General features: G+C 41.3%; 1 protein-coding gene across 2 annotated transcripts in view; it reads left to right on the plus strand.

Moving 5' to 3' along the window:
- Positions 1-26,782, plus strand: part of igsf11 (immunoglobulin superfamily member 11) — a 93,778-nt gene that overhangs the window by 53,710 nt on the left and 13,286 nt on the right. For both annotated transcript variants that reach the window (XM_019256616.2, XM_019256617.2), the window contains one exon: positions 23,962-24,125. In XM_019256616.2, the coding sequence (XP_019112161.1) occupies positions 23,962-24,125 (164 nt within the window). The remainder of the gene's footprint in view (positions 1-23,961; positions 24,126-26,782) is intronic.

Here is a 26,782-nt window from a genome sequence, read left to right on the forward strand (position 1 = left end):
CTTCCAAATTCACTGATTTTCTTGCACATTTTTGTTACACAACAGCCAACTGCTTTTCCAGACACAGGTTGGCAAAGGGATACGCATATTATGTTTTTTTTTTTTTTTTTGCTGTGATGGTCAATTATTTTTCAAAGGTAAGAAATGTAAGAAAGTAAAATCAGTCAGATGTGGATCGTATCATTTCTATTTGGCCCACTTTCAGGCTCTATGAACTTTTGGCCTTTTCCAAATGAAAATGAACAATGTCCTTAAAGGTCTGTAAATGTGCCAATTATGTGTGCTTTAAAAATGAAGACCTCATTGCACTCAGGCAGCCTCAGATGCTGTATCTTCGCGTGCCCCCCCCCCCCATCCCTGCCTTTTATCTTTAGTGCAGCTTCTTCTTTGTATGAAAAAAAATCTGCATCACCCCAAGCAAAATTTCGGAGAATTGGTTGATACTAATTGATATTCTAAACTTGCCTTTCCAGCCCTGAGGCAACCCTGTCTCTATTAAACGATACAGGATAACCAACACAACTTCTTTTCTTGTCGATCTAAGCATTTTGAGCACAGTACCGTGAAGATTGAGGAACTTCTCGAGCACCAGAGGAGACAAGATTTCGATTTTTTATCAGAGGCAGGATATTTGGGGGCGATATTCACAAGCGCTGCAGGCTCTTGTGCTTGGTATTGTTCGATGACGTCTTCCTGCTGTTGTTATATTGTAACTGCATTATTCCCTTGACAATATTACACATGCATGTTCTAAAGAGGGCGTTTTGAAAAGCAACAACAAAGAGACACATTTGTCACATCTCTATAGGGTGGAGTGCTCTTGAGCCAGTATAGACGCTTGCATAAAATGGTTATATGTGCTTCAACTTGTTACCTGAGTCTATGATTAACCAGTTTTTCTTCTTGCCAGAAAATACCAGCCAAAGAAGCTGTTATTGCCATCGAATAAACATATAACACGCTGAGAGAGGGACTAAAATTACTTTGTCTTTTGGCATTGTGCCCCACACCCCCTCTTTCCTTCTCTCCTTGGCTGAGCCCAAAGCTAACACCGTCTTTCTAGGACTATCCCCAAGACAAGATGTGGGTACGAGTTTCAACCAAGGTCACCCATTCATTTTCCAGCCTGTGACAGTTCTGTGGTACAGATATGGGTCAAAGCTCTCTCAGTGTTGCCGTACTCCCCCTATTTTCTCCCTGACCCTCCACTAAAGGGCCTTAGGAGGAGAGAGTGAAGGGGGGGGGGGGGGGGGGTGAAGTTATTGTACATATCGTCACCATTTCTTCTGAGATGTCTCAGTGGAATTCCAGTATAAATTTAGACTCTCCTGCTCTCCACCAACATTAAGTGCTGAGAGGAATCCGCAATGATCTCCCATTGATTCTGCAGCACCATATGGAGGCCCATTAAATTGATCGCGGTGGCAGCAACGGGAGAAACAGCACGGCTCGCGCCAGTAGATTTCCTCTGTGTCACTGTCACCTTTCACAAGTCTGTATTTCACAGGTGAAGTATGCCACATAGTACCTAATCTGATTGGTTTTTTCATTATTAGTTAATAGTTTAGCACGCAGACAGCTAAGTAATCATTACTTCATTAGGAGTAGTTCCCACATGGGGACAATGTGAATAGAAAATGAGAGAATGGCAAGGCAGAGATGCAGTTTGGTACCATTTACAACACTTGCTACATAGCACAAAAACACTATATATACTTTAACTGTCTTCATATTGTGCTGAAGGTTCCCATCGGACAGATTCACGCAGAGTTGAGCACCTCAGCCAAGGTTTCTTTATTCTTTCTCTGTGGAGAGTGGTGAATGGTGATAATGTTGGCCCTCAAAACACATACTGTCCTGGTTTTATTTCCATTGTCTCACTTATAATGAATATACAGTACAATAGCCAGCAGGGACTGTGCCGTTGCCAGCTTGTGAATTCCCTCAACAATGAATCCCCTTCTTTGTTTAATAACACTATATAATCATGGCTATATCCCCCACTATCATTCTCCTTCAGTCCTAATAACCTTTTGTGATCTCATCCAGATGAGCCTATGCAAATATTTCCATCAAGGATCCCACATGACGTTTTCCTTACAGTATTCATTCTGAGGTGAGCTATCAAATTAGCTTATATGGCTGCCAATGCCCTGTGCAATATATGTCAGGGAAAAAAAAAAGGGTGAGGTTTGAATTAAACATATATTAAAATATGGATGTGACAAGATAGATACACATTTCTCTCTCCTCATAAGAAATATCAACCCAAGACATTTTCACTTCTGGAGAAGTGGGGGGGATGTGAAGTAATCCATTTGAGAAATTGAAAGTTCTTCAAATATCATTAAAGATGAACGCATGAATCATTCATAATGTGAGCCTCTCTGAGCGATGATGGGTGCCTCATCTCGCCCTCTCTCTCTGCCACTAATTCACTCCTTTTCTGCACACTATTGGACGGGCCATCCCATTTTCCTCCTATTTTCTTTTCTTTTTCTGTTTTATTTATTTATTGATAAGAACTATTAAATTAATGAAGAATTTCAGGTGCTAGGGTGACAATTATATATATTCTGAGATCGCTGATGGATGATTGACAGTAAATGCTAAAAGGCTGCTGCAAGGCTAACTAAACTTTTCCTCTATCTGGCTCATTGTCACTGCACCTCTGCTCATAACTGCATTTTTACACTGCTGAATGACTTTGTGAAAGAGCAAACTCAGGTACGATCAAGGTTGCAACCCAGACAAAGTTTACCCTGTGTGGCCTTTTCAGTTCAGTGTTTAACCCACATTGTCCTATTTCTGGAGTGTAGTTTGTCCTGTTGATGATGCTGATTACAGAATCTAGGGACAGGGACATCCCTGTTTATGAGCCTCCTGCACATGATGGATAGTGCTTTCCACAATATTCACAGATCACTGACGCTTTCCTGCTCATGGGAAGTGGAATGAACTACTAACAAAAGCTGTCCTCTCTAATTTCATTTGACAATATTTGAAGCTTTTGTATCTGATATTTCATGTATCTGTCTGTTTCATTGATTTTATTTCCCACTAAATTAGTTCACTATTTTTTTTTCTTGTATGCTGGTCTTGTGGTTGTTGTCTCATCTCCCTGATAAAGGGATCTTGAACTTAATGAGCCATTCAACAATTAAATGAAGACTGATAGTGGATGGTCTGATAGTGGAGATTCATATTCCTTGTCTTACTCCTTGTCTCTCTTTGACAAACAGCTGGTTGTGGTCAGTATTCTGCCCTATAGTGTCTATTATTTTGTGAGTGTTCCCAAAGTCATGGATTAATTTCGATGCACAGAGGTTTTATTGCAATGAAATATGATTCCTGGGAAGCAAAACCATCCCCTCTATTCTAAATACTTTTTGAGTAGCCGGTTGAGGTGGACAGTACAGGCTTTTTAGTAAAAAACTAAAAAATCATTCAGCACATATAATTAAAAGCGAATGAAACAGGTGTAAATTAATTAGTAATTTACATGAAATCCAGGTTTTTTGTTTTGATAAAAAATACTCCTTTGAACAAGCATTAAAAAGTCTAAACCTGAATGTGCGCCAGATTCTGGCTTGATAGATTTTGCCCCTCCCTGGCGGACCACTGAGGTCATGTTGGATCAGACCCTTAGCAGGTCTTTTCAAAAGGAGAATATAAACAGTATCAGTGTGTATGTCCCTTGATTCTTGTTTGTTTGAGAAAGTGCATGTGTGACACAGACACAGAGAGAGTGGTGGGAAGGGATTCGTAAAGTAGACATGTCAGCACAGCCAGTGAGGCGGACAGAAAGCGACAAAAATGAGAAGAGCCAGCGACATCTCTCGCTGAAATAGAATCTGTAATAGTCCTGTTGGTAAATCCTCTGGAGGTTTTTGGGTGTAAAACCACAGAAAGCTCCAAGATGGACTTCTGTGTTCTACTTTTTGTAGGCAGCACTGACTGAGAAGAAATATTGTTGCAAATGCACATAAATGTATGACCATATCTGGCACTCTTCCCTTTGAGAAGAACTACTGGTGACCCTTGTATTTATTTTTTATTCCTTAAGAAGTCATGATGTGGAAAAATCCTCTCGGGATCATCAGTGCAAAGTGCAATGAGAAAGTAAGTTTTCTGCAACAGATTCTGAGAATTTGTCCTCTCCTGCTCTCTGTATCATCCCTAGATCTACCGAGAGGCCATGTGCACTGCGCCAGATCGGTGTTGCATGATTCAGTATATGGATATACTTAATCCCTTTTATCCATATGTTGTAAGGCAACAGTATGAAACTATATATTCACAATCTGCTTCACCCTGTATCTTCTGGGTGACAAATGCAGTGTGCAGAGCAAAATAACACTGATTTACACTGATAGAAATGAGATTACACATGTGATATTTACTGTATCTCTCAAAGCTTATCCTGGCGTGCCACTGTGTAGAAATGTATCTAAAGGTACTTGACTTAAGGATGCAACTCTCGCATGATATTTTAACCTTCATAACTTACGTTGAAATGAACATATCAATTTATGTCTTATCAATAATTAAACACAAAAACAATAAGAAGTTCTCTCATGTGCAAGGGCTCTACCTTGAGTTTCTCTCCGACATTAAATCTATTCATGTGTATGATGTATGAAATAGAAAAAGGTCACAATAGTTCAGCACTCACAGAGATATAGCAATATCAACAGGATTTATAAAAACACCTCTTGTTGCAATACATCATGTTTTCCACAACCGCATATTTTGACATGACACCGTCAGTAGATGTTGGTACGTTTTGGGTTGAAACTTTAGTTTGTTTGTTGTTTTTGGTTATTTGTGTGTGTGCAGGAGGTTTATTAGAGCATCTGGAGTCTGAACGCCCTCTGATGTGGCACTAAACCCTAAATTACAGACTTTCCTGGTTATGTGTACTCTGTATGTGTGTTTGTGTTTTGATGGGGGTCTACACATTGGACACAGGTGGATAAAGCAGATGTCGGCACTAACCTGCATATGTGTGCCATAACACTATAATCTATATGCGTATTTGTGAAACTTTGGCCCGTGCATGTGTATTTGTGTTTGTGTGTATGTGTTTCCTCCCACATAGTCCAGGTGGCATGAGGAGGCATCCCTTCCAGCTTCCACTTTAAAACAGACACAAGCTCACTCCGGTGGATGACTGCACGTTTCTACGGATGATTAGATTATGTAAGAAAACACTGCAGAGTCCTAATAGTTGGTAAACCCAGATTACGCAGGATTATTATCCCTTTTGCTCCGCCTCTGTTCTCCCTGTGTGTGTGTGTTGGTGTATGGGGAGAGTGGATGACTGGGGATGAAACAGGAGGAGGAGGACGGGGGAAAAGGGGCGATCTGTGTGGGGTGGGATGATGCCGCAAACACCAGAGCCAGATGGGACAGAACCTCTAAGCAGCTTAGAGTCACAGTAATCACGCAGGCTAAGTTACCATCAATGGTGTATGTGCATGTGTGTATGTGTGTGAATGTTGCATGCATGTGGATATGCGTTTGTACATGTGTAGTATCTCATATGTTAAACTTGGACTAGATCCATCCGTGTACAAATGCTGACGTAAGAGAATGTTAGAAAGAGAGTGGATAAGAGATGGAGCAAACATTCTCGTGCAGTCGAGATATCAGAGGAGACGGGGAGGGAGTGGCAGAGCGAGGCTGCAAGTAGAGAGAGTGTGTCAGTTGTGTTGGAAGAGATAATGGAGACGAGCGGGTCAAAAAGGTGGTGCTATTTCATCCTCGTACCAATGAGATATCACAGAAACAATGGAGTGGGAAATGACACTGTCTATGTCACGCTACACGAATATCAGCCTCGGGGGGATCAGCAATCAATAGCCCTCTGTCAATAGCAATCTGTTTTGAATTTATATGTAAAATTGATCAGTGAGGGTGAAAAAAAGCAAAAACAATATCCACTGATTTTCATGCATTCAGGGGGGGTCTGAGAACAAACATAAAAATACAGGAGGAGCCTTTAAAATATGCATATGTATGATGCATAAACACATAAAGAGCACTCATGTCTTTTCAAAGCATTTCTGTTGTGTTCCTCCCTGCACAGTGAGAAAGGGAGTAGGCTTCAAAACTACAAAAAAGCGCACTGTAAAAACCCAGGAGAGAGGCTTGCATGAATGTATTTACCTACATGAATATTCAATAAAGGGGCTTCAGCACTTCACAAAGGGAAGTAATCACTGATTTATTTATTTGTGTTTTTGACATGCTATGCAATTACGCCACTGCAGGCAAGCTGTTGGGCTGCTCTCTGCCCTGCCCTAAAGCTGTGTGTGTGTGTGTGTGTGTGTGTGGTGACACTGGTTGAGTTTTTTAAAACCCTAATATTGATTGAAATGGATCAATTTGTGATGATTGTTATCTTGGAGGCATAATAACAGTGATCAATGAATGATATGCTGCAAGTCCCTCACATTGTTCATTTCTAGCCACAAACCACTCAGGGGGGAAATCAGTCATCATTAATTTGTGAGTGTCTTTGTTCCAATTATTTTATTCAAATGCTAAAATCAGGTGCTGCGCTCGTTCTCTAACTCTCGCATCACCTTACTTCTTTCTCTGTATTCCCCTCTTTTCTCTCTTCCCCTCTTTTCCCTCGCTCTCTCCAGAGAAGAGGGAGATGACAGCTAGCCCCACTCTCCGCTCATTGAACATTCGGCTTTGCTTTTGATGGAATTAATTTGAATGTAAATGATGCTGTGATGGAAGAGCTTTTATTGGCCCTAGCGCAAAATTTCACACAGCGATACCACCCGCACTACCCCCCGATGTCTGAACCGGTCCACCGAGAGGGACAGGAAAAACAACAAAGTGCTACAACAGTATGGAGCTATACTTTCTCTGCTGACATTAACAGCTGTGGAACGTAATGAAATTACATTGTCACTCGGTGGATTCAGTCACTGATTTGATCAATAAACGTCTTAATTCTTCATTTGTAATTTTAAATCTATGCCGATGGAGCCATTTGTGTCATGACTTATGGCTCTTGAGGAAGGGGGGGCAGGATCAAACGATGGATTTTGTGCCACTGAATTGGCAGTTCACAAAGTAAGATATCACTCTAAATGGGAATGTAAAATTAACAACAACAACAAAAAAAAAGACAAGAAATGAGATTAAAAGGGCGTATGAAAGGAGGCAAAATTGAAATTGTAATGAGAAGACTGTAGATACTGTGGTGGATTGTTGAAAATGGGAATTCTTGTCAGCGTCTAAACAAATGGGAAAGAAGCAATTTGTGGATCTGGACAAGCAAATGCTTACAGGTGGAGATACTACCCATAATGCATAAGTGTATCTGCAGTTCTAAGTATAAGTATAGGTCATGACCACACCTATAGTACAAAAGAACAAACCCTATTTTATCTCCTCTCCTCTCCTCTCCTCTCCTCTCCTCTCAGATAAACTGAAGGATAAACTGTTCCTTTGTGGGATGAGAAATTTCTCCCACTTCTTAAATTAAATAAGACATTACAGTAAAAACCCAAATGCAGTGAGAAAGATGAATCGGGTGACAAAGTATGCTTGTTAACGTAACAAATCTTTAAGATACCAGACATATGTAAAGAAATAAAAGCAAAGAAAGAGGGCGAGAAAAGAAGAGACAGTCGGCTGCAATAAATAGATTCATGCCTTTATCCACTTATCAGTCTATGTTAGACCCATTTAAGATCCTATACATCCACAATTTATATTTGCCAACATCCGCACTTGACCCTTCTCCCACTAATCACTGCGTTTTATTAGACAGCTCCAGCTTCCTTCATGTTCAGAGGTCTAACATGGCATCCACCATTCCACGTCTTTCACACCACCATTGATTTTCAGTATCCTCCCATTGTGAGGCTTTGGCCTGCTCACCCCGAGCTTCATACATCACCCAACATTAAGGCTTCACCTATTATATCTCTGCCCTTATATCATCATATCCCTTACAGACACCTCTGCCTTTACGGCTCTCTCATCCCCCCCCAAACCTATGCCTCTCTGAATTGCCACTTATCTTCCCTGGCGAGAAAGACAGTTATATTTTTGAAGATATTTCTTAGAATGGGAGAGGTTTTTTTTTAAAGATGTATCAGTCTTTTCGATCATGCGAGCATCCGCCTTCCTTGAATCCTCCTCTTTCAACTATACGACCCGGGCGTAGACATGTGAATCAGTCAAGATGTCACTTTGATGCTTTATAAATTCTTCTCTTCCCTTTTGACTTTCTTTAGATGGAGGTATAAGAATCTCGTAATATCTTTTGGAAATCATATGCGTTCACTGTTCTCTCTGGGGCTCTTTGAGACAGGAATAGACTGATGAAGTGTGTGACTGCCTCCACAGTAATTATGTGATGAATGCGTTCATTCTGTGCGTAGCCCCAAGCAGTGAATAGCTCAACTGATTATTGAGGGGTGTGTTATTTGTGTGTGCATGTGCGTGTACACGTGTAGGGAGACATGAGAATAGATCGACTGAAACAAAAAAAAATCTTAGAGAGAATACAGCTTATGTGCTATTAGTGCTCCACCACTCTGCTGAACTTGAATCTGATGTCTCAATGAATGTATCATGGCAGGTTCTCACGTACAAAAACTCTAAATAACCTGATGCTCCTGGTGAAAGCCTTGCTAAGCCATAGGCGGGCCATTTAGTGGCACAACCCACCTACTGTGCCATTCATTCTGAACCACACATTCAGAAATACTGAGCCGAATGCCAGTTTGCGCTTTCTGTGACAACACCATTTCTCTCTGCTTCGAGTGAAACATTAAGGCAAACACATCAAGTCTTCAACATTTTAAACCCCCTCAGACGGATGTTAAGCTCCATTTATAAAACCATGGTCTTGCTGTCCAGCTCATATGGATTTTCCTTCACAGATGGGATATGCAGCGAGAGGCAGAGAGAAACTGAGCTGGAGAGACATGGATCATAGGAGGATAATGTACAATAGCTTCTGTACATACGAAAATACCCTGAATATACTGATATTACTGTAAGCCTTCCAGGGTTGGACTTCAGCAATTATACATTTAGAAGACCTGGTTGGGTAGAGAGCACAATGAATGCTGGGTGTTGTAGTCTGAGATTCAGCTCTGGGAGTCAGTTTACTTTGCAGCTGTAATAAAAATAAAGTATATTTACTCAGGTTCAGTACTTTAGTGTCATTTTGAAATGCATCCATCCATTCTCCGATACTGCTTATCCTTATCAGGGTTGCATTGAAAGAGAGGCGGGGTACACCCAGGACAGGTTGCCAGTCCATCACAGGGCTGACACATGGACACAAACCATCACACCTACGGGAAATTTAGAGTCACCATTTAATCTATGAACCTGCATGTCTTTGAACTGTGGGGAGAAGCAGGAGAACCCATAACTCCACACAGACAGGCCCCAACTGGGGTTCGAACCAGTACCCTCCTTGTTGGTACGTGACAGTGATAACCACTGCACCATGGTGGCCTAATTTTGCTTTAGTATTTTTTTTTTTATTTCAAACCACCCAACAGTTAGGGCTGGATTAATGTGTGATGAAAGACCTCAATATTAGGTAACAATACAGGAACCATATCATTTTAGTTTAGGTTGTGCTTGTTTACATATTATCAAACAAATGTGCAGTTTATTAAATAATAAAGTAGTTACCACACAGTTAACTTTGTCTTGGCCTTTGGGGCTGTTTGAAAGCAGTTGCTTGCTTTGCTCAGTTGGTAATCCTTGTAAGCAATATATAAAGATAGGCCAATAGACTAAGAAAGGCGCAGCCATAGGATTCAAATGCTGCTTGCATGTTAATGCATCAGCAATAATAATCAGAGAATACAAGATATGAGATGATAACACACAGGAACCGTTCTGCTGCAAAATTACTACATGTTGCATGTGCTGAAGGCAGGATTTTTATTTGTGTTTACGCTGTTATAGCTGAATACTTCTCCCATCACTGATAAAACGGCCCTCATATAGTCTGTATACAAGACTCTGTATATGAATTACACACAAACATGGACACACACACACCCTCAGTCCACCTCAGAGGCCCAGAACCAGCTCACTGCCTGTCAGTCAGGCCCAGAGGAGTCTCAACGGACCCTCGCACACACAAAGACGTGCAGAAAAGATCAATGGGCTTGCGTTTGTCGAGCATACATACCCCCCCCATCCCTCCCACACACAAGCACGCGGCTCCACTATACCATCACCGCCCATCCCCACCACCAAGTGTCTGACCTGCCCCCTCGACAGCCGGCGTAGTGAAGGTATTGATTCACTCATATTAACGTAGCCTTCGTGAAAAGCCCCGGGCTGCAGGGAGGAGAAAAAAAAAGAGAAGAAGCAGAAGAGAAAGATGGGAAGGAAAAGCAGTGGGAGATAAGAGGAGAAGGCGCGTAAAGCAACGCCTGCTGCCTCTGATACTGTACATCAGACTCAAAATGATCCACGTCAGATATAGATGAGGTCTAAACTTCAGAACATGTTCCAGCCTTTGAAATGTTAAAAATGAATAGCATGAACTGTAGCTGGCTCTATGTGATATGGTGTGATATGCATGATTGACATGATCTGCTGAGGAGGTGGGGGATGGTGGTTTCCAGTGGAGCATACAGTACAGACTAGACCTCAATGAGTCACATTTAGCACATAATATGGAATCTGATATATGAATTTTCTTTTTTTTTTTTCTTTTCTTTGTTGCCATGGTTTGTTGTTGTTACCCACTTATTTTTCCTCCATATCGCTTCTGGCCTAGGTTTCACAGTCCCTTGGCATGGGGATGGTGTCAAACAGGTGTTTTAGTATCATAGTTATAAGAGTTTTATGTGGAGCATCACTATAAAAATAATCCATGTTCCTTTACACTCTTACTGTCCACACTGTCTTCTTGCTTGTTTTAGTCTTCAGGTTTTGGCAGGTGTTAAATCAGGTTAAAAGATAAAACTTTTGCGCACACATTTGCAACACTATCTCATTTATCTTTTAATTTACACCAATTATGTAAAGACTTTGCTAAAATGTAGGCAGTTATGTAATCAGTATTTGCCCCCCGACCTGGTGTGGATAGAAGAATGCAGCCGTGTTGAGGTGTTTAAAACATTACTTTGTTTGGAAGTGGATCTGTCCGCTGAGCCTAATGGGCAGCACGTGCGGCTCCTCACTCATCAGCTGTTACTCTCTTCTGCCTTCCTTCCCTCTCACCGTCTCTCACATTCTTTTTTTTTTCTTCTCTTCTCTCCGTCATACACGCACGCTCATTTTCACTCATTTTCTCTTTTCATAGCGAACTCCCTTTTGTGGAGGAGGAGTGGGAGGCGTATTTGCCAACCATATGGTGGTGCCAGGGGCGTCCGGAGCAGATGTGCTCGGCATTGGGGCTCTGCTCTATCAAGCACATGCATACACACACACACATACACAGAGGCTTACACAGAGCCTGTTACCGAGGAAGAGTTCACTGACTGACAACAGCATTATCTAACTCCCAGTGTAGCCACGCTGGCGGCAGGAGTGACAAAACCTACAGTTAGGACCCTCTGAATTCTCAACAGGGCTTTAAAGTAAAGTCAATAACTGCCTCCATCAAAGTGTTATTCAGCAATTATAGCCGGTATGTAGTGATGCTGCGTTTCTGGTTTAAAGCTGTGATTCCTGTAGTGCCGTATTTGCATATGTATAAACACTTAAATGCCAAAAATGAGTTCTACAGTGTGGTGTTCGTAGGGTAACAGGATATCATAATTTGTCAGAAAAGTTAAGTAATATGATTAAGTCCTTTTCTACTTATGAGTGTACTGAAAGCTGGTCAGCCATTGACTGAGGGTGAGAAAACTTCTCTTCAGTGTTCAGAGCTTGGTGGTGCGTTTGACTCCCCGGTTCCCTAACTGTCTGGGAGAGAGCCCTCATTGCCTTTAGAGCGCCGACTCAGCGTGTTTGTGTTGATTTTTTTTTTTTTTTTGAGCAGTTTTTTTGCTGAATAGTAAAAGAACAGCGGAGGTGTGTGTGTGTGTGTGTGTCTTTGTGTGCATGTGTGTTATAGTACAGTAAAAGTTTCCTCTGAATGAAATGGGATGTAAATTTGACCAGTGTGCGGAATAAGAATGTAGGCTGGTTTTCCAGTGTTTGCTGAGCCAGCGTTTGACCTACATCAAACATCAAAAAGCAGAATAAGTTAAAAAAACGTGCTGGTCAACACCGAGGCACAAGAACACATGGATTCAGGCAAAATAACTCCCCATGCAGAGATACTTTTTAATGTGTTTTGCCCAAATTACTATTCAAGTGTATCTCGGTTCATTTTTTACGTCTGATTAGAAATAGAAATAAATCAGAGCTGGTTGAGAAAGAAATCAAAGAAGAGAAAGAAGCAATTTTCTTGTTGTGAAGGGTATAAATAGAGTTATATGTAAATTAATGTTGTTATGCAATAGATAAAATAGGAGGCTGAGCTTTGCTATTATTGGAAATGATTATAACTTAATGTAATGAAATAGCATAATATACTTCTCATATGACTTTCCTTATGTGTACGCACACATAAGTGAAGTCATATGAGAAGCATATTGCCACTGCAAAATGTCATTCATGCAACAGTACACAATTGATCAAGAGCGCTTTATACAGAACTGGAAATGGAAAATGTCTGTTTTGAAAGAATGTATGTCAGCCCGTCTCTGCCTGTTCCTGAATCATCTCAAAAAATAAAAATAAAAAGGTGACAGCAGAGAAAACGAAAAGATGTTTAAAGATCAAAATGACTTTTTGGAGGGAATCAATAGTTGTGATTATTTCCTTTCTAAATAACAACAAGCATTGCTTGGGCTGGTCGTATGTCATGGTGGAGTCAGCTGTCCACCGGGAGATCACAAACCTTTCCGACAGTGGGGGAAAAAAGTTCAGGGGAACTGAATGTGTGTGTATGTGTGTGTATGTGTGTGGATGTGTGTGTATGTGACAGCTGGTGAAGTGCAGTCAAAGGGCTGTGTTTTCAAGTATAACACTAGTTCGACAAGACTAATCTAACAAATAGTGTGCATGTGTGCAAGAATATATTTTATGTCTTGGTTGTTGGTTTTTACGTGTAATGATTCATTCAAACAAAATTAAAAAAAAGAAAAAAAAAAGATGAAGAAGAAACAGCAGCTTTAATGGGGTAATGGCGTTGGTCTGGTCTCTGGTCTCCAGCCCCCCTTGGCTGACTCCATCCTTGTCTGACTGCTGTCCTCAGAAAACACACTCTAATTCAGGACTGGTCAGACACCCTGCCTCCACTTGCACTGTGGCTTTAGAGATGCATTAATACCTGGTTTCTGTTGACAGATGGCATGCTAACAGGCTAAAATACAACATTGGTACCAGAGAATTTTCCCAATTCTACTAATCTGATCCTCCTAAAAAAAATAAATAAATAAAAAAAACAGAAAGAAAAAAACACACACAGCCTGCCTGCTCTGTGTAATATCTCACAGCAGCTAAACGTGTGTTGAGAATAGGCACTGGCTGTTAAAGGTTGGTGCTTCCTTTTCTTTTTCCAGCCTTCTCCTAACCCATTTTTGCATGCTTGTGTGTATTTCCCCTCTCCTGGTCTTGGGTTACACCTGCTCCCATCACCTTATCATCATCTTACCCTGATGTTTTGCAGCCACCAGCCCTATTACCCTTCAAATCTTATTACTGTAGTATATAGTTGCCTGTCAAATAAAACACCAGTACTGTATTTATTGTATCTAACATGCAGTATACTCAGGTCCACAGTCCCAGGATCCAATCAATTCAGTCACAGTATGAAGGCAAACAAAACCATGTGAATGTAGAGCAGGGTGTTCAGCATCACATCAAACTTACCAGGGAGAGAGGTTAGATTAAAGAGAAAACAGTAAAGATATAGCTTTAATACTCTAGTAGTCGTTCTTTTGACTTTATAGTTATAAAGTAATAAAGATCATCATATCTTAAATAGTGAAATAAATATAAAGTTTAATGATGTAAAATCATATGTGGTACAGGACCTTGCCGCCACCACAGCCTCAGCTGTACGTCCCAGCCTCTCAGCTCTTCTCTGATAATGCACATCAGCGGCACTGAGTTGAGCAAGGGTTCATCCTAAAAGGTGAGCCTCGCGGGAACTCAAACAGACGATAAATCATCACAGGCGCTTATTGCTGGAGAACTGTACTGACCAAATCACCAGCAGAAGCGCTGTTGCTCCCAGGTGGCACGACCAGTGTTGGCGGGCTCGAAATCACTGCCTTCATTTGTAGTGTTAACAGTAAGTGTAGGAGAGGAAGAAATAATGACAGATACAAAGAAAGAGGGCAAGATCAAATCAGGCAGAATTAGCGGGGAAAGGGAAACAAAGAAAAGAACAAAGATTAAGACAATGAAGAGAGTGAGAGAAAGAGAGAACAATCTCTGCCTACAAGCCAATTACTAACTAAGGGGCATCAAACAAGGTTACCTTAGGCTAAATGCTGGTTCCAGGAATAGTCCTCTAGTATTATCTGCTGGCTGGCGCTGTGAGTCTCTGGCTGGCCAACTGAGAAGCTCAGACTATATTTGCGTTAACCTGTGCCGTGCAGACAGTGAAGAGAGTGCCAGGAACCTGGCCTTACCTGCCGACTTGTAAAACAGAAAGGGAAACAGCGCTGCCTTTCCACAACACAGCAGTTTCAGGGCCAAGTGTTTTTACTGAGGATGTTTCAAAATGAAATATTAAGATAATATTTTTGGACTAGTTTTATGGGAAATTCCTTTCCAAACCAGTCTACATGGTGATTGCCTCAGGGTGAAATACATAATGCAGTTCATGCAATAATAATAATGTTTAAACCAACTACAAGTACTTTGACTTGTTGTCCTGCTAAGTCTTACCTCTATACTGGTATACAGTACATACCAGACATAGAGACACACTGTGTTACTTCATTTGCACATCCTTGGCAGAACCAGGACATTGTCACCCACTTAAAAGAGACTTGAGGACGGCATCTGCCAAACAGAAAAATAGAGCCTCTTGCCAATCATGTCATCTTACTGGCAGATCAGTATGCCTGCCAAGGATGTTAGATTTACATACTGCGGCAGGTTTGCCAAACATGCAAGTCTGACACAGAATATAGTTCCTACATATGGAGACGGTATGAAGGCTGCAAGGTGGCTGGTAGCTGACAGGAACAGAGTCTGTTTCTTTGGGGAAATCCAGATCTGGTTCCTCAGCTGTCATCTGAAACAACGTACAGTCATGAGTAGCACACACTTGCAATTTGCAAAACGTGTTGTGTTGCTGTGGAGGGGGGCGTGGTGCATCAGCTGCAGGAGAGAGGTGCGGAGAGAGCTCAGGAGAGCAGCGCCAGGTGAGAGTGACCGACACACCTGTATCCTGTTGAGCTGATCACACTCTCCTTTTAACACAGTAGCGTGCTGGACCTGGAGGAAAGCGAGAGACACGACAAGAGGAGAGACGCACACGGCTGTCGGCAGCATAAAACAGAAAGTATGCCTGCGAACAACACCGACTGAGGTGTGATTGTGTCGTGAACTGAAATAAAACAATTAAAACGGCATCGCTCGCAGAGTAATTCTCTGCTGAAGAACCCACAGTGGCATCAGACTACGCCATGGTTACTGTATGAGCAAGAATAGGATATGATTATATATTTATGATTAGTCGAAGTTAGAAGTTGGTTCTTGATTTTTCTTTTGGACATTTTGTTTGAATGAGTGTGTTTGTTTGTGTGTTTGTGTGTGTGTGTGTGTGTGTGTGTGTGTGTGGCTGTGTCCAGGGCTGCATGTGCAGAGCCATCTGTTTGCTGCTTTAGCAGTAGTCTTCCAGTGCCCTGGCTTATCTGCGCACAAGGGCAGTGGCCTACTTTAACCTTCTGCTTGCTCGCTGCGCAAAGCAGAGCACACTAGTTTGGTTGACCGTTAACTTGTACACTTTAATTTCCACTGCATTAGCAATCAGTCTATAGATTGTCAAAATGTGTGTGTGTGTGTGTGTGTGTGTGTGTGTGTGTGTGTGTTTGTTGTCCGGGGAAAAAACAACTACTTATTGTGCAACTTTGAGTTTAGGGTATCATGCACACATAAGTCTACAGTAGTCAGCTGCAAGGCTGTCTCATGATGAGCGAGGACGTTCTGCTACTCGTGATGTATGCCTGTTTTTGTCCAACATAAGACCAGACAAAGAGACTAATTTGTGTAATGTAAAATTAGGAGTGGGAAAACTTTTATGAGATACGTCGAAACCACTAATATTTTTGCAGTTTGGAACAAAAATGAGAGCACTCCACATCGTTCAAATACAAATGTGTCATAGCACTGTGAAAGTTCAACAAGTGAAAGTTGTGAGCAAACGGTGTAACCGAAGCTACATATTACAGCTTGAATGAGGCCTTGTGCTTGTAGTAGTAGCACATTAGGAGCGAAGTAAGCCGGGTTAGTCAGACTCAGTACAGTTTAGGAGGGTATTAAGCTATGTAGGCTAGTCAGTGGGCCCTGTTAGGGAGTTGGCTGTTGTGGCTAATAGGTCACCTAGGAGGGGTGGGGCAGGGGATGAGAGGGAGGATGAGCAAGAGATTTTTCTGGCTTTTTCATTGGCCGAGGGTTTGTCGGAGAGACTGAGGAGGAAAAAATGGAGGAGAGGAGAGGAGAGGCTGGGGAGGAAATGAAAGGAGGGATTAAGTGGGCATGTGAGCAAAACCTCTGAAAGATGTTAAGATGACATCATCACCTGAATTCCCTTTGAACCAACAAAATCTCTCACCAATGAATGTGACTTTATAGAAATGAGGGTTCACAATGAAGTTGTGCCAACCGGAGAGTTTAAATTGAGAGAGTGCAGGTCTGTAGGGATATACCGAAATTGACCTTGAATAATTGTGATGCTGTTAATAATGCACATATGATAATATGATATAAATAATCAAGCACCTTTTTTTGGCCACAATAATTGTGTAGTGAAAATCCAATATAGTGACAGCCATATTGTAGCCAGTGGTTCTGATCAGGCGATTATAATAAAATATGCACAACTGTTCAACTAGGACAGTGCACGCAGGCAGAAGCTGAAGAGATTTCTTCAGCTTTAGTTCATGCAGTTCTTCTGTAAGCAAAGCTTGTGTGTTCTGTACACAGAAGACTTGACCAACATTTGCTTCTTTATGAAATATGAATGAGGACCTTTTATAATGTGGCCCCTATGGACAACGGTGATAAACAGACCTGTCCTAAAGGTTTAATTTGTTTACTGAATGTCCTGTATCTGTCTCCAGTCTTATCTAGAGAAATTGAGTAACAGGTTTAGGTCTAGCTTGAGTGATTTTCTGAAAAGATTATATGAGATTATATATTTGCACTTGGCAGGTAGTTGGACAGCATAGGTAGCACCAGGAGCTTAAAGGGATAGATGGACATTTTGCTGAATGTAAATGGAATGGAAAAAAACAAAAACAAAGAGTATATTTCTTCCTGATAATTAATTGAGAAGATTTATACCACTCTCAAGACTGTACATTAATTAGAAAGCTACAGCCAGCCACTGGTTAGCTTATCTCAGCATAAATAATGGAAACAGGGGAAAACAGCTGTCCAAAGCTAACAAAGTCCACCTACCACCTCCTCACTAATTAACACAATGAATCTTGTTTGTTTAATTTGTACAAAAACTGGTGAAAAGCGTAAAAAAAATGACATCCTGTGTAAGATTTCCTGTGGGGACTGGAAGTAGTACTTCCAAGAAATAGTCCAGCACATTAACCCACATAAAACCAGCACTTGGCATTTTTACACTCAGAAAATGAACCCAAATGTAAACAGCAAGGTAGAATGAAAAAAGGTAACTTAGGCAGGATAACACAAAAACAACGGACAGTGGCACAGATACAGGCGACCTCCCAGAAAACACATGGACTAAATACAAGAAAAGAAATTAACTAATTAATCACAGGTGACACAAAACAGGTGTGAAAAAGACAGACTAGAAGTAAAGATGAAGAAGTAAAGACCGAATAGAAGTAAGCTTCTCTTTGAACATATGACTCTTTCAACATAAAACAGGAAATACTAAAATAGAAACCCTACCAGACAGAGTTTGTTTTTTTTGTTTTTGTTTTTTTTTTGTACAGATTAAACATTTGGACAGTGTCAGACCTGCTTAACCAGTTTTTCCATGTATGTCAAGCTAAGCCAACTCCTCCTCCTTGCTAGGTTCATAGTCAAAGGGAAAATTTAGGTATTTTAAAGTGGTGTTTTCTGCTGACCCTGTCCACAGCAGTGCAAAGCTCTTTGCCAAGATCCTGTTTGCATGTCTATTCTAGGCAATACAATAACTATGCAAGTACCTCATACAACCCACTTCAGAACACCTTAACCACATATTTAGCTGAGAGCTATAAGAGTGATATTAGTCTTCTCAAATTTCCCCAAATGTTCCATTAAATTCTTGTTTTGTTTTAATCAAATAACCTTGCCAAACTACTTCAAAATTCAAGAACCACTGGCAGTGATTCATAGAATTTCTTAGCCAAGCACCATCGAAAAAACAAAGTGGACGTGACTTTGTTTTTACCTCAGCAGTGCTTTGAGCGTGGTGCTTGATGAGTCGCCATTGAGCAGCTGGGTACACAACTATACCACCTGAGTTTCACACGGATTTCTTTACTTGCTCGTTGGTTCGCCCTGGTGCCTCACAGGCAGTGGCCGTAGACAAGCACAGCTCAACATGAAGCCCCTGGGTCTATACTGCAAGAGGACACAGAGCTCCGTTTGTGTGTGGGCACAGGTGTCGGTGCACATGAATACATGTGTAGATGTGTTCATAGTTCTGTTTAATTTTCTGCTTTTGCTTTTTTTTTTTTTATCCTTGCAGGAGATTTACTACTAGTGTGGAGGTTAAAGCACTAAAGCAATCACAATCCGAACAGAAAGTCTAAAAGGATGCATATTAAACATGAAATGTGATCAGCGCTGCCAACTGTCACGCCTGAAGCAGGAGATACATGATTTTATGCTCGATCTCTCATCGTTCCCTCATACTGTTCTCCTATGACTTCTTAGGAGGTCTCACGCTTGGAGAAAGCACAGCTGACAAAAGGTGGCTATCACGCATGAAACCGTCCAACTGTGCTGCTTCCTGGTTGAAAATATGATTATTATTAGTACTGTATGCCTTGAAAAATGAGGTTCAAACCTTTTTTATTACCTCAGATATTCACCGTTGCTTGCAAAGAAGAGGAATCAGCCAGATAAAGAAGATATATCACTTTAACTTATGTATTGATTCGTCTTCTGTTGCCTTTCTTTGGTCAGGCTTTTAGCACCATCGTCCATCATCTCACTTAAACAGGTGTATGTATGTGGAGGTGTTTCTCTGTGTCTCTGTGTGTCCCAGCCCATGAAGCTGTGCCAGAGGCTCATCACATCACAGCATCAGGGGCATCTGTTTGAAACTGAAATAAAAGTAAAGCCTATGAATAAAAGAGCCACATGAATAAAAACACAGGATGCAAATGACTTGCCAAGCAGGGATTGTCTGTGTGTGTGTGTGTGTGTGTGTGTGTGTGTGTGTGTGTGTGTGTGTGCGTGTGTGTGTGTGTGAGAGAGGGGTGGGGGGTGTCTTTGTGTGTGTGAGAAGAGTGGAAGTGTTGGATTCACCCTGCATTTGTTCTCCATCCCATCATGTCTGCACCTTAGCTTGACTGAGTAAGTGAACACACACACACACACACACACACACACACACACACACACACACACACACACACACACACACAAATTTCCATGCTCTCTGAGGTGTATAGTTTTCTCATGCATTAATCAACAGCAGTTTTGACACTTGGCTTCCGAATGAAGAGAGAGAGAGAGAGAGCTGTTTTAACGGAGCCACGCTGTTGGTTCTTTCCTTCACTCCACAAGCACTGCTAGCGGTGCCCGGGGTGACTTTATCAATTAGGCCTCTCTGGAAACAGCAGCATCCTCCCTCCTTTCTTACTGTATATCCTACTAGCTCCTTTTCACTCCTCCCCTTTTCCTCTCTATTCTCCTGATTTATTCCTCTCTGTCCCTCCCTTCTCATGGTGCATCCTTCTCTTGTGATTTTCCATTACCGCTCAAACTTTGTGCATACCCGTCACACTGCTTTCTCTCTGGTCTCTTCCTCCCCCTCCACTCCTTTCCTTTGTTGCTTCCTTCCTCGCCCTCTTTCCGCTTTCTACTTTGTCCTTTTTGCTCCATACAAAACATAAAGAGCAAAAATGCTGAGTAGCACATCTCTTGTCCCGAGCCTATCATTAATTGTCAACCAGCCAAAGTCTTTTTTACCGAAAATGGCATCATAAGCCAACAGAATAATGGTAGAAATATCAAAATAATCATGTAAGAATGTCTCTTTTTAACTTCTAACTTATATGTGAAATCATTGATTTTATCCAGACTTGCATGGTCCATCACATTTTAGGTGGTGCTCATTTTATGTTCATTTTCCTGTACAGATTATTAAATACGTGCCTTACTTTATGGTTTATTATCCAATCACAGACAGGCAATCTTATCTTGACAGTGTCGCTCAGCTCCTGTGTGTGAATGCTTGCAGCTCACAGATGAACTGATAACTTGCCAAATATCTACATTTTGCAAACTGAGTCACCGTTGAAGTGTTAGTTTTGCTAATCTATATTTAAACAGCTGCTATAGTCGACATATTTTCTGTTGATTTAGATCGTATGTCATTCTAGTCAGCAGGCGGTTGACTAAATCGAATCAAAAGAGCATAACCAAATTATCCTAAAGTTTTAATTGATGATTTGGCAGTAACAACCGACAGCATTGGACCTACACAGGCGACAATGCAAGGTACAGCTACAGCTAATACAGGGATACATAACTGTGGGCAGTGGGTGGTCAGCATCAGGGAGAGCCAGCATGGTTAGTTTTTGCTATTCTCGTCAGTCAGTCTGGTGTTTGGATCCTGCTGAGCTGTGCCTCAGGGCAGCTTAGGGCTGGAGAAAAGAGAAGGAAGGGAACAAGATATTTGTCGACAGAAAGATGGAGGTGGATGGTAAACCCACTGAGATGGACAGCTCATCTACATTTCACCTATGCACATCAGACCGGAGGCATGAAGAAGAGTGAAGAACTGTGCGCTGCACTCAGCCCTGGGCGGAAACAGCAAAGAAACATGCTTGAAAAGAACAAAACAGGGAAAAAATACAACTGTATCAAAAACCTGGCCTGTCTGTGAGAGCATTTCACAGCACAACTACAGTATGTGTTTTTTTTGTTGTTGTTGTTGTAGTTTTACAATTTATCATCATCATACTGTAGCGAATACATATTTTATCTGGGTAGGCCTTATTTGACAATGACTCACTTATCCTTTACAGTATTCATTCTGGAAGAGTGGTTGTCTATCGGACATGCTCCAAGAGTTGAAGTGAAGGGGTGGGCATAAAGCTTTGGCAGAAGTGTGTGTGTGTGTGTGTGTGTGTGTGTGTGTGTGTGTGTGTGTGTGTGTGTGTGTGTGTGTGTGTGTGTGTAATAATGAGGCAATGTCTAGCAATGCAGCAGTTCAGTTGGTGAGCTGTCGAGCCATTCCTATCTCTGACTCTTAGAGTGTCCCTAACGGGCTTCCATATGCGTCACAGACCACAAACACTGATGAGTTTGAATATGTGAAAAGTAGTAGTGGGTGGCATAGTGTATGTGTCTATATGTATATGTATATCCTTGTTTGTGATTTTGAGTGTGTGTGTCTTCGGGCTGTTGGAGCTTACAGGCTCTGTGCATGGAGGTTCTGTAATCCAGTGTTTTGAAATGAGCCCTCCAGCTGTTGTGAGCTTGAGAGACTGCTGCCCTGGAGCAGGTTTAGGGACGATAAGATGCTCCTTCTATCTTCAGTCCTCTAGGACCTCTTTTCTTTCTTTCTTTCTTTCTTTCTTTCTTTCTTTCTTTCTTTCTTTCTTTCTTTCTTTCTTTCTTTCTTTCTTTCTTTCAATCTTTTTGACTTCCTTCCTTCCCTAAATTCTACACATTTAATATCGATGCGGCCATGTGAATAAACACTGATCTCACGCTGGCAATGCAATTGCACAGTCTGTTAAGTTCGCAACCTTTTGTTCGAAAGCCCTCCTCTTTGCCGTTAATCCTGCAATAAGAACAAACATTGATTCTGCGCATTAAATGAACATTGCGTACACAGAGGATAGAAGATCAGATTAGAGTAGTGACTTAAGTGTTTGTTATTTATTATATTTATAATAATGGCCTCAGATCGTAGATGTCATAGGGGTTAACAGGAACTCATTAGCTTGCGTTGTGACGTACACACTGAGCAGATTGTCGTGCAGCTTAACGTATCGTCTTATTTTCAGCAATTGAGTTACAGTGAGGGATCACGCCACTGTAAATGATCTATATAGACATTCCAGTGTAATAAAATGTCGTAAAGTGAAATTGCTTGCATAATTTATAGGAAGTCTTTTCATGAGTATATATGCATATATCCTTTATAAACCATAACTGAGCGGAGCGGTTCGAGCCTTGCCTATCTCCCCCGTGCCAGCAGTGCGCCTGCAGGGCGTGTAGTGTCTGCCAGCAGAAGGAAAGCGTAGGAAGTCAGCAGGTTTCGGACAGACAGAGATGGAGCAACAGGCAGTCTGTCAGCTAGAATATGATGGTGATATTCAAAGCCCAAATTCGGCAAAAATGACACTTGAAGCCTGAAATTCTTGCCACAAGAAAATTGCCTTTTGCAACCTAGCAATAATACAAATAATGAGATATATGGTTGGTTTCTGACATTTAAATGTTGTTGTGCACTTGCATTTGACTTCTGGCTTGACTTCCACATACCACAAAAATGACATGCTTGGTGCTATTGGCTTATCGCAAGATCATCATCTTATATTATCGCTAACAAGGTCGATTCACAGGACATGATCAATTATCTGTAATCATATCAGTGGCATCATCCTCCTCACCATGTTTGGATAAGATTACTTCCCATTGGGGTTTTTGGACATGGATACATGCTTGCGGGGGAGATCTAACTTAATTTAAGCCGTAATGTCTTTAGCTGGTCTAGAAATAGGATGCAGCATGTACATATTTGTCTCTGTGGGTCTGTTATAGTTGACAGCTGAGCCCAGATGAGGAAAGCATTTCCTTAGTTCCTTAGTTTGAGGAGACAGACCTTTGTTATACAAGACAACAAGCTATCATGGTTGTTTTGTATTGTGCGTGTGCACAGGAGCCACAAATGGTATCCCAAATAACCATTACTATCCCCACTTGCCATGTTCATTTAGTATGTATTGATACAGATCGTATTCCCATGAAAGCAGCAAGAAGAAAGTTGTTTTAGGAAATGAATAACTCAAGAGACAGCCTATCGTGTTTCCCCATTTAACTATTACATATTTCATGTGATCCTTCACAGTGTGGTCTAGATGTTTGTTTAGCTGCTGAGAGCATTTCAAAACGGGAGCTCGGTTCAGAAATCATGTTTGTTTTGCTGTAAAGATGAAAAGGCAGCGGAGAAAAGATGCACTGAGAGATTAAACGCGGCTTTTTTGCTTTTTAGAACACATTGATGTGTACATGGCAGAAGTTTATGCTTATTATTACTTGTAAAGATTTCCTCTTTCTCTGTCCTTGTGTCTCTGTTTATCTCTGACTCACCCAAGGTTTCCAATATCACTTACATAGGTGAGTCATAGCCCGTAAAAAGACATGAGACTTGAAGATGTAGCTTCTCTTACAAAGTGCAAAGGTTTATAGAAGAAAAGGTACAACGGTGCATCTGTTGAGTGCAAGTGATAATTGCCACATTTAGATTTCTTCTCTTCTTTCTCAGTTCTCATGTTTACACCTTGTATTTGCTTATGTATTGTGAATAAGGCTCTGATCCCTGCCTCCTTCTTCCTGCAGCTTGTGTGCGGGCGCTGGATGTGACAGTGTCCCAGAACAGTGTCCAGGTGGCCCGCGGCCAAGCAGCCGTCCTGCCCTGCTCTTTCACCACCAGTGCTGCCCTCAACAACCTCAACATCATCTGGATGGTGATACCACTGTCCAATGCCAACCAGCCAGAACAGGTATAGTCTATATCATTTATGCACCCACTCAATCACAGTGAAAGAGCATTAGCTTTAGCTTCAGCATTTAAACTCTGCAGACAGAGTTCTGCAACCCAATTTGGTTGTTGATGACTGCGATGAGAGTATTGCTATAACAATTGTGATGCATGTAGATGTTAATCACAGAGAGACTGTAAACAGTAAGAGCTGCAATGCATTGTTTAGGTACTTACCGAGATACTGTACTACTGAGATGCATCTAACTTATGTTCTAACGCAACATTACTGTATACGCATCACGTGGATGTCCGTGCTGCTTCCCAACATCAACCTCACAGTCAAAGCAGGTACACAAAACTGATTTGTATTAAGGTGTGCTCAGATACAGCGCAAAGAGAATTTCAGAGGTTACACAAATTGCACAGAAAGTCAGTAGAACAATTCAGAGAGAAGTAAATAGACACCGATTGAGATAAGTGGCCCAAATTAAGGATAAGGGCACATTTCTCTGGTTGAAAAAACTCGAGAAATGAGTCATTTGCACAATACATCCACAGAGAGAGAATCCTCTGGGCTTGAGGGACATCCAGCGCAGTTACATGACAGCAATGGCTCTCACTCGTGGTGATGATCATGACAGAAAAGGCCCATGTTAACATGCTATATATATATATAATATATCTTATATATCTATATATATATATATATATATATTTGCACATTTATTTGCAAGTGGCCGCTTGTGCACGAAGACACAACATTTCTCTTTTCGGTGCATCTGAACGCACCTTTAGGATATTAGTTATGTTATACTGTAGCTTTTAGATGACTATGTTAGAGTGATTTTAGATAATTTAGTAAACGTTTTCATTGTCTAGATAGGTTAAAAAAATCACTTTTCAAGTCGTACTGCAGCCTGCAGGGCGGCAATATCATGTGGCAGTACTTTAAAAACAATGTATCAACTGCACTGCAAAGTGAAGCTCATTTTACTGTTAGGACTTTGTTTTGGAACATCAGTGGGAGCATCAGTCTAATTTGCATACAAAATCATTTAAATTTTTGTTATGTTTCACTGGCATTCATTTTGTCTCACTGGCTTCTCACCATCATCCTTTCCTGGCTTGAAACTCTCATTTTCTTTCTGTTTTTTTTTCTCACCTTCCCTTCCTCTCTCTCTCTCTCACACTCACTCACACACACACACACACACTTCCTCCCCCCTTGCGGGACTTCTGTGATTCCATTTGAGTTGTTTAACATGCAGCTGCAGGCCATACAAGCTCACCTGCCTCCCTTCACTTTGAACCCCGACACTGGTCGGCCGTCCAAATAATACAATCATCTTCTGCACTAATTACCTCACGCCCACGACAGGCTCTATAACGCAGCTGTTCTCACCACACACACACACACACACACACACACACACACACACACACAAACTGGCATTAGACAGACTGCTGGTCCGCAGAAACGCAGTGCGGATCCACATGCATACATGCAGAGCTTATATATATTTACTGCCTTCACACATACATGCATGCAAAGTACGTGATAGATGAAAACTGACATGCATATACCCATACATGCAAGTGCTCACATCATATATTAGTATTGCTTCCATGTCCACACCTGTGGATAAAGGCTTTTACTGTTCTTCACAGACAAATACCTACAATGAAACTAGAAACAACAGTGAACACAGAGGCGTACCGGCACTTACTCATGGATGAATGCATGAGACTTTTAGATGCCAGGTGATGATGGGAGCTTATACATGTAGATGGTTGCATAACATCCATTGTGTTCATCTCATGCTATGCCATCACATTGTATTGTATCAGACATGACACATACATTTTAAGTTTTTAGGTGGCGATGCACACAGTGTATGCAGCCGCACATAGGAAGCAAAACAAATAGCGTGTGAACTACAGTTCTGCAGCCAGGTTGTGTGCATGAATTTGGTAAGCTGTCTGAAACCTGAGTGATGAAATAAAGTGCTGCGTGGGGCGACAGTATAAGTACAAGGTCATTTTAGAAGAAGAGAATGTCATAAATGATTACGGTTGATGCTAAAAGCCATCAAGAATTACTGAACAGAACTCTGCACGACTTGCACACCCATACAACCTGCATTAGCACTTCAGCAAGTGCACTCGGACCACTCAGATCTCTCTCTGCTCAAATTTGAATATCATGTTCTGATAAAAGGAGACAATGCAACTTATTTAGCTCTGTCAGAGGACAAAAGCACAGGGATGCACCGTATTATTATTTATTGCAAACTTGGCTGTTTGTTGCAGCTCTGATTAATCCCGCTGGATCTTTGCTTGATGTCCGCCATTTCGTTTAAAGGCTTCACCCTGTGGTTTACTGCCCTAAGCATACCTGGTTGAATCCACATTAAAGGCCGTAAAACTTAATGAGTCAAATATGAGCTTCATATATTATGTTTATGAGTGAGAAAAGTGTGCCACCAAAGTGCATCTAGAGTCTGTCAGGACTTTCTGAAGTACTGTAATTACACCTGATGGTTACAAAAAAGGAAAAAAATGCTCTCTTTATTAAAGTGACGACTAAAAATATTTGCTGATGGATAGAATTATGTATAATGTGGAAGGCTTCGTAGGACTCTTTGTGTTTTTGGTTTTCTAGCCAACGTCGCCAGG

This window comes from Larimichthys crocea, chromosome VII (assembly GCF_000972845.2).
Source record: "Larimichthys crocea isolate SSNF chromosome VII, L_crocea_2.0, whole genome shotgun sequence".
In the NCBI taxonomy this organism is placed as follows: domain Eukaryota; kingdom Metazoa; phylum Chordata; class Actinopteri; family Sciaenidae; genus Larimichthys; species Larimichthys crocea.